This window comes from Belonocnema kinseyi, chromosome 4 (genome assembly GCF_010883055.1).
Source record: "Belonocnema kinseyi isolate 2016_QV_RU_SX_M_011 chromosome 4, B_treatae_v1, whole genome shotgun sequence".
NCBI classification, from domain to species: Eukaryota; Metazoa; Arthropoda; class Insecta; order Hymenoptera; family Cynipidae; genus Belonocnema; species Belonocnema kinseyi.
Genome location: NC_046660.1, coordinates 101397790 through 101407431, shown reverse-complemented (window position 1 = coordinate 101407431; position 9642 = coordinate 101397790). Strand labels below are relative to the sequence as shown.

General features: G+C 30.4%; 1 protein-coding gene across 5 annotated transcripts in view; it reads left to right on the top strand.

Annotated features, from left to right (window-relative positions):
- LOC117170663 (myc box-dependent-interacting protein 1) overlaps positions 1-9642 on the top strand; it is a 109709-nt gene that overhangs the window by 95280 nt on the left and 4787 nt on the right. For 2 of the 5 annotated variants that reach the window (XM_033357586.1, XM_033357591.1), the window contains 6 exons: positions 451-641; positions 3607-3879; positions 4001-4119; positions 7564-7607; positions 7775-7951; positions 8457-8635. In XM_033357586.1, the coding sequence (XP_033213477.1) occupies positions 451-641; positions 3607-3879; positions 4001-4119; positions 7564-7607; positions 7775-7951; positions 8457-8635 (983 nt within the window). The remainder of the gene's footprint in view (positions 1-450; positions 642-3606; positions 3880-4000; positions 4120-7563; positions 7608-7774; positions 7952-8456; positions 8636-9642) is intronic. The other 3 variants (XM_033357587.1, XM_033357590.1, XM_033357588.1) reach the window with 3 other exon arrangements.

The window sequence follows — 9642 nt, the reverse complement described above, 5'->3', positions numbered from 1 at the left end:
CTTTATGTAAATAGTTGTAAATAATTGTATATATAGAAAGGATAAGATTGTAAAAAATATATAGATGTAAACGGAAAGATTGTAAGGAATGGAAGTCATGTAGACCCTTAGGGGACACATTATGAATAAAGAAGAACTGCGGTGTTTTGAAAAGTTAAAATTGTACCACTCGGGATTACATGCGTGAAAGATGATTAATTAAGCAAGAATAGATTTAAAAAAAATAGTTTTACATTTATTAGCTTATATTTTTATTTAATTATATATTTTCAGTTTGGATTTTATCCAATTTTATTCCAGGGAAGTATTTCTCATGTCGTACTTATCTATGTTATTTAATAGTTATGTGCCTTCACTATTCTCTTGGTAATTCGCGACATTTTGCTCTGGCGCGTTTAAAGGGCAAATAGTTGTGCAACTGCTTATGTACGCTTGCACTTCTGATTCCAGCGGTACAAGCCGCATCGAAGACGCTCATGGACTCCCTGAATGAAATATACGAAAGCCAATGGACTGGACACGATCTCCTTTACGTCCAAGCACAAAGTCTAGACATGTTGTGGCAAGACTTCACTCACAAACTCGCCGACCAAGTGCTCTTACCTCTAAACACGTATCAAAGTCAGTTTCCTGAGATGCGGGTAAGATATCTATGATCCCACCATTTGAACAACTAAGTTACTAAGGTATCCCGTATCGAAAACAGAAATTACCTAAGTAGCATTCTTTTCAAACGTCAGGACATTTTTTTACTATCTAGTAAGGAGTCATCCGTAAATTGCAAAGAGGTTTCTAAAGTTTCTTCAATTTTTTTGAAGTATTTTAGGGTAATTTAAAAGATTTGAAGGAATTTTTAATAGATTTCAATAATTAAAAGGGATTTTAAAGGTATTAGTGTAATTTACAGATCTTATGATATTTATCAAACATCCCGGGAATTCTCAAAAGCTTTCACAAGTTTCAAGGGATTTTGATATATTTTAAAGGATTTTAAATATTTGAGGGTATTTTAAAAGATTTCAAAGCATTTTCAAGAGATTACAAATTTGTCAAGTATTTGACTGATTTGAGGGGTTTTGGCAACATTTGCATGGGGGTTTAAAGAATTACCTGAAATTTTCAAAGATGTGCAACGATTTTTTAGGACGTATAAGATTTTATAATATTCTTAAAGATTCCAATGAATTTTATCAGAATTTCGACGGTGTGTGTCTAGAATTCCAAAAATAACCCTTACCTAATTTATGCTTGACCCCTAATTAAAATTAAATTAGTAACGATGATATTTTGCTGATTTCCGTCCAATGATATACAGGATTTACAGACAGATTCTTATCTTCTATACTTTTTTTGTCTCTTAGAGTATATTATTTTCAAAGCCTCTATTTTAAATTCTTAGTTTCGCAAATATTTCAAATTTGCGTATGAAATGCCCTTAAGGATTTTGTAAGTTGTAACCAGGATGGCTCCAGGTTAGGGAAACCCTGGAAAGCAGGGGAAAGTGAAGACTTTTTTTTGTGCAGGGAAAGTCAGGAAATAGGGATTTAAAAAAAATGCAAAATTCAGGGAATTTCTGTAAGAAACACTCAATAAATATTCAATAGTGAGTGACCCACTATTGAATTCAGGTCAGGGATTTTAAAGATATAAGTGTAATTTACAGATTTTAGGATATTTTTAAAACATCCCGGGAATTCTCAAAAGCTTTTACAAGTTTTAAGGGATTTTGATATATTTCAAAGGATTTGAAATATTTAAGGTTATTTTGAAAGATTTCAAGGCATTTTCAAATTATTAAAAATTTGTGAAGGATTTGACTGATTTAAAGGAATTTGGCCAAGTTTGCATGGGGATTTAAAGAATTTCCTGAAATTTTGAAAGAAATGGAACGATTTTTTAGGGCGTATAAAATTTTATAATATTCTTAAAGGTTCCAATGAATTTTATCAGATTTTCGATAATTTTAATGGTCTTAAGAAATTTTAAAAGCGCTCAGGGCATTTTAATAATTTTTTTCCAGTACTTAAAGAAATTTAAAATTTTTGTAATTTCACGGAATTTTGTAATATTTTAATAATTTTCAAAGAATTTATTCACAAGAATCGAATGATTTCGTAGGATTTCAAAGATTTTCAAATATTTCAATCTGCTTTCAAAGATTATAATTAATTTAAAGGATTTTAGAATATTTTAAAAGATTCCAAGTAGGTTTCAATTGAATTCAATAATTTGAAGGGATTACAATGCATTTTACAGATTTGAGGGAATTTTTAGTAATTTCAAGGGATTTTCAAGAGTATTAAATTTTTTTTAAAGGGTCGCAAAGAATTTTTAATATTTTATGATTCTTTTTAATTTCAAAGGAATTTTCAAGAAATTAAAAAAATTCGAGGGGTCTTAATGATTTTATTTGAAATATTTTAGGGTATTTAAAAATATTCTAAGGTATTTTCAAGAGCTTTGAAAAGATTCAAGGGGTTTTTTTTAAATACTTCAAAGGATTTGAAATATTTTAGTGGATTTCAGTAATTTGGAGGGGTTTCAATGGTTTAGAAATATGTTAGGGCATTTAAAATAATCCCGAGGAATTTTTAATTGATTTCAATCAATTGAAGGGATTTAAAAGGATTTGAAATATTTTTTGGGCATTTAAAAAGATTTCAAGGCATTTTCAAGAGACTCAACAAATTTCAAGAGATGTACAAAGATTTTAATAGTTTTATGGGTTCGCAAAAATGTGTATGCGACTGGAATGAATTTCATAGAATTTCGGAATATATGGAACGCGTTTACAGGATTTATAAGATTTTGAAATATTTTAAAAGACTCGCAGGGTTTTTATAAGATTTTTGATGATTTCAATAATTTGAAGGGCTTTAAAAGCTCTAGAATGTATTTTAATCAATTTTGCAGGGTATCAGGTAATATCATCAGATTGCATAGATTAAATAATAAGTGAGTGATTTCGTATGTTTTCGAAAATTTAAATAGGTTTTCAAATATTATTTTCAAATTCTCTTAAATTCCTTTTAATTTTGTCATATTTCTTAATCGTTTCTAATTGAATTCACCTTCGATTTTTATGAATATCACAGAATTTGTCTAATTTTCCTTAGATTCGTCTAAATTTACTCAAACTGGAATAATACATAAAAAATGTATAAATATACATTTGAAATTGTTTTATTCCATTTAAAAAGATTCTATATCAAAAATGTTACAAGATTAAAATTTTTGTATAAATATTAATGTTCAGGGAGTATTAAAATTTAATCAGGTAGAAGTCAGATTTTCTGCCAACCTTGTTTTTATAAGTCTTACCTCCAAAAACTGTTTTGTTGTGGAAGCACCCGTTTTCACCTGGGTACAAAGAAGTCCAGTTTTTCGAACACAGAAGCAAGCACAGCATCTCCGATGATCATGAAGCTTTTCTGGATTACAAAATAAAACTTTCTCAGGCAGCAGGTGGAGTTCTCTGTTTTCAAGTGAATAAGTGGTGCTTTCACACAGAATGGCTTTTGACTGTAGTTAAAGAATTTTTCAAACACTAATACATTTTATAAATAAAAAGGTAAGCTCAACATAACGAACGAATTTATTTTCCAGAAAAAAGTCGACAAACGAGGCCGAAAGCTGGTGGATTACGACAGTCAAAGGCACGCCTTCCAGTCTCTGCAGAGTAATCCAAAGAAAAGAGACGAGCTAAAAGTCACTCGGGGGAAAGACTTGTTGGATGAGGCTAAGCGAACCTACGAGCAATTAAACTCGGAACTCCACGACGAACTGCCGGCCTTGTACGACTCACGTGTTCTTTTCCTGGTCACTAATCTTCAGACTCTTTTCGCCGCGGAACAAGTTTTTCATGCCGAAAGTGCCAAGGTGCGTTGCAAATATCAACGATTACGTAAACACCTTCTGTAATTCTCTCGCGCCCAGTTGTTACTCCATCCCAAGACTCATAACTCTATACCGATCTTTCAAGATTTATCGATTGTTACAGGTTTTCTCGGAACTTGAGGCGATAGTCGACAAACTCGCAAATGATAGTCAAAGGGGTTCGTATAGCTTGAAAAAGATTTCGGAACCTCAATCACCTAAATCGCCGAACGCCAATTCAGCGTAAGTTTTCTTTAACTTCTCTGCATTCAAGGGATCGTTAAAACATTACGCAATATTTTTTACGTTTATTATGATACACTAACTTAAAAAAAATATATAAATCGATTATCGGCAATTGTGCAATTATAGAGTTTAATCTATATAGAACTTTTATCAAAATTAAAACATGCTGTTTATAGTGTAAGGTTCCGTGTATTTTTAATGGTATCATCATTTTTTAAACAAATTGATCAGTGTTTAAAAAAATTTTAGTCATTTTGAATATTAATTATAATCACAGAAAAGTATGCAAAGTACAGTATTCAACTTTAGGGTCGCTACAGAAGTTCGATTTAAATTCATTTCCGAGTAAATTCAATTTGAGGACATACCGGGGACAGTGTATTTGATAAAAAAATATTTAAAATTAGATATAATTATTAATATTATATATATATATATATTTTTTTTTTTTGAAACTCAGACATTGTAATTTTCTTCTTTTCACGTCCAGAGTCTAGATAAAAAAATTAGGAACCCTTTAGAAAATTCATTAGATTCTATGTCAAGGGCATGTTGCACAGCCAAATACCTGTATTACCAACCTCACTTTATCAGTTCACTGCATTTTTTTTTTAACCAAATCACTTTTTCTGTACGTAAAATATCGATCTCAAAATTTGAGAAATGAAAGAGCCGAAAGAAAACTACCTTAAGTACAAAGTTTAATAATAAAAGATGCAAACAAAATATTTCAACTAAATCTTATCTGGCACACATCAAAGGGCTCACAGCGTAGGATGAGCCGAGTCCTTTGTTGTGTGCCGGATAAGATTAAGTTGAAATATTTGTTTTACATCTTTTATTATTAAACTTTGTACTTTAACATAGTTTTCTTTTGGCTGTTGCATTTCTCAAAGTTTGAGACGTATATTTTATGTATAAGAAAAGTTTGAACGTTCGAAAAATATCGAGCTTCAGAAAAAAGATGAAATAATTTTTAGTGGAGTTCCTACCCAAATGAAGTATCTAAACGTACTTTATTGTACTTAATTCATTTTTCAAAGTTTCAGCTCGATATTTTATTCACAAAACAAAAGTTCTTAGGTTAAAAAAAATTCAGTGAACTGATAAAGTAAGGTCGGTAATATAGGTATTCGGCTGTATCATATTCCCTTAAATGAACTCTAATTGAAGTAATTTGACCTTGTGCGTGACCTTTTTGATAAACTTTGTACTTCAACTTCGAGTTTCGGAAGAAGTTTGATTTGAGCGATTAAACGTTAAAAAACTTTCACGGATTATTAATTATGTATAGCTTTTAGTAGAAAGTCTCTAGAAATTGACCATTTTTAATTAAAACATTCAAAACTATATATTTTTGTATTCAGGGGTTTAAAATTGTACAATATCTCAAATTCGAAATTCTAATTATCAAACAATTTTTAATTAAAAATGTTAAAAAATTAATAATATCGAATAAAACAATTTTCAAATTGCTGTCGCTTACAATTAGGGTGACCATCTATCCGAATTTTTCTGGACATGTCCTACTTTTGTAGCATGCGATTTTTGTCCTACAGTGTCTTTGACTTTCTGCAGGGCTTTCTTCGAGTTTTTGAACAGATAGTTATAAGAATATAGGTAAATTAAGGATTTAGCGGTCCAGACATGAGAAATCCGTTAAAAAAATTAATGCATGGTTTCTGCATTTTTAGGAATTGAGAAATATGATTATTCATCCACCCTTACTTCACAAAAAAGTTCTGTTCCATTAAAATCTCGCTCGAAAAATTTGTGAACGTTCAGAATATATTAATTAAGTCGTGTATTTTGTACTAATTTAAAGTTCCGCGGTCTAAACCTTTTAACTTTGGGGGATTTTATAACTGCATATCAAAAAACTTGCAGAAAATACAAAAAAAAATCAATTTCCAAAAAAAATGTCAGTTAACAGGTTTAGACCGCGGCCCTTCAATTATGCTTCCATAAAATTCTAGTTTCAAAATTCAAAATAACAGAAGATTATATTTACATTTTTAATCTTATTTTCCAATTTAGCCAATTTATTTTTACCCTTGCTTTTTTTATCATGTAAAATATCAGAGACTGTATTAGATTTGTGTAAAATTTGACCCCCCTGTTTTTGTCAAATGCCCACGTTTTGAGACCCCCTGAATCCGAAAAACAGGTTTTTACGTATGTGTCTGTATGTCTGTCTGTTTGTGAACCCGATAACTTTTGAAAAAATTAATCTATTAGATTGCCCTTTGGTACACTCGTTTAGTGTCCTAAACTAAAGGTTAAGTTCGTTAGCCAGCCATTTTGGATGAAAATTCAAAAAGTGGGCACATTTTGAATATTTTTAAGCCCACTTTTTTAAAAATTCAAAAATTCTCTATACGGTTATTCATAGAATTCAAAAAATTTAACAATTTATCCTAAATACTTTTTTTGAAAAATAATAAATTACTAGAGTTATAGCTTTTTCAAAATCCAGAAAAACAAACTAAAATGAACGATTTAAGCCAAATAACGCATGATACGAAAAAAAGTGTGGAAAAGAAAAACGTTGTTTTTTGAAAGCCCTACAAGATTATGATAACAACTTTTTCAATTTGGTCAAAAAGTTGAAAATTCAAAATTTGATCGTACAACAAATTTTTGAAACCACATTTTTTCCAGATGTATAAATTCTATGCATTGTTGTTCATAGTACTTCAAAACTTAAACAATTTATACTTCTGACTTTTTTTATAAAAAGAATAGTATCAGAGTTAGAGTATTTTCAAAATCCAAAAAAAAAACTAAAATGAACATAGGCTCCTATATAGGACACTATATCGTGCTGTAGGTGCGCTCAAACTCTTGAGCTAAGCTTTTTTAACGAAAAAGAATTCACAATCACAAAATTACAGTGGTGGATGTTTTAAGTCTTAATTTTTAAATTTTTGCGCAAGAATGTGCGAAAATATAAAGATCGAGCGCGAAGCTCGAGATAAATACAACATCGAGCGCGAAGCGCAAAAACCAACAGTCGCACACCCTGGGCGCGCTCAAACTTGCGAGCGAAGCGAGCCACGCGCGATGGGAATGTGCCCACGTAGCGAGCAGATTTTTTAAAGTATATTTCTCCTACATTCTGCAAATCGACTATGGTCAACCCTTCTTACATTTTTACCCTGAAAGTTTTTAAATTGTATAATATTTGATTGAAAAATTGTTTCAAAAATTGTAATTTGATTGTAAAAATTGCAGAATATCATATTTAAAATCTTATCTCAGGGTTGCCAGTATTTAATTTAAAGCATTTGAAACTATACTATACTATATACTATATTTTAACTTCTTTACTTTTCGATCTTGCTTTAAATTATACTGTTTTTATTAATATTACATAATATTTGAACGCTTCCTGAATTCTACACGTGACCGATAATTTAAAATGTATTTAAAATTTTCCAGATTGATAATCAACACGCAACCGGCTATTAACAATATTTCATCAGGTAATTACAACCAATACGATAAAATCAATATGTGAATAAATAAACTAATAATCTGCATTGACGGAAGTGCGCTTGTGTTGTGTTTTAACTGAAAGCGTGAGGAACTCGCGTTGTTATGAAAAGTATGTTTTATGTGTGGTTTGAGTGTGGTTTGTTGCGTGTTGCAGCTTTGGGTGATTCTACAGCAGCGGCGAGAGAAGATTCCTCGCCAACGACTCAATTGAATGGAAATGCTAACAGCAATGCTAATAGCAATGATAACTCCCTCAATAACCAAGATACATCCCCGAAAAATTCAACTGTACCTGCCAAAAGAGTCGAAGAATTGTACGATATACCTGTTGGTGAGTACCTTTCTAAAAAATAAAATTGCAAATGGTTTTTTATCGCCTTGTTTCAGAGATCTGTATTTTTACATCAGTCAGTGTTCTATGTGCTTTCTCTAAGCGTTTAAAAAAATACTTCACGTTTTGACTAATGAATTTTCACGTTACTAATTTGATTGAATTAACAAATATTTCGTCTTTTTCTTTAATTTGTGTAATGTGACACAGTTTTGTACATTTTTGCTCCATGCAATATATGAAAAGTTGTCATGAACAGATGTCAATTTTTTATATTTTCTACTCCAGAAGATTTTAAATTCGCAAAATATTAATAAGATAATACTGTTAAGATTTTGAGTAATTATAGTAAATTTTGAAGAAAAATAAGATTCCAATTATGAATGAAAAAATGTACGAAAATGTGATCGCAATTTGCCTGCCATTGTGTGCATGGTCTTGTTGAAAAACGTACACTTTAGGGCACAGTTCCATCCCTAATGGCGGCAAATTCAATCATTTTTAGAGGTGGAATATGAAAATGGTACCGATTTATCTACAGGGGCGACAACTGACAACTTGCCACAAGGAGTTTTGTACAGGGTGAAGGCGACGTATAAATACAACCGCGAAGACGTGGACGAGCTTTCGTTCGACGTGGGTGAAATCATTTGTGTTGTCGAATACGAAGATCCGGAAGAACAAGTTCGTATTTCTAATTGTACTATTTTTCCTATTTCCCGATCGGTTGACTACTCGATTTTTAACTGTACAGTGGATTTCAGGATTTCAAAAAATCCACAAAGATTTGAATTATTTCAAAGATTTCACGAACATCTTAAAGGTTTTACCAATATTTCAGATTTCACGAACGCTTGGAAATCAGATTTCAAAACTGACAACCCCTTGTTATTTAACTAGCTTTCTTTGACATGTAATTCTTTCGATTTTGAGTTGGAATTCTGTTCGAAGCAAAATATAATTTATTACATCTGTAGAAAATTATAAAATTGTTATTGGATAAATATTTTAAAAGAAAAATGGCAACTTTAGTAACAACAGAAATCTCGCAATCATTGTTGTTGAAAACCTCACAGCAAAATTATTATTTGAAGTTATTTTATATCTTGATTTTGAAATGTAGAAAATTTAGTATAGAAATAATTCTTTTTAATAATATAAGTCATTAAAAATTGAATGCGAATTACAACAAATTCAAGTTTTTTAAATCATGTTGGGTGGCTAGAATAACACTTGCAAATCATCTAACAAATCATTACAAATATTATAATTTTTTAACTTAGTTCTTTTCGCTGGAAATTATAATTTTTTTAAATCATAATGTAAAATTACAAAAATCTCATAAAAAATATTAGTTACAAATATTATAAATATTGATATTAAAAAAATATACCGTGTTAGTTTTTTTTTCAGTTTCACTAACAATTTTAGGATATATTAGCGTTTTAAACCGGAAATGGGTATTTTTAATCAGAAATTAAAATTTTAATTCTTTTAACAATTTTGGATAATGTTAGTGTTTTTTTTCTGAAATTGGTGTTTTTAATTTAATCATTTGAAAAAAAATTTAGAATCTTTTAGCAATTTTGGATTACAGTCTGTCAAGTTAAAGCGTGGGTGGCTTTACTCGCAGTCAGTAAGGTGTATCGACATGATTTTGGTGTCAAAATATTAAGAAGAGCTCCCTCTTT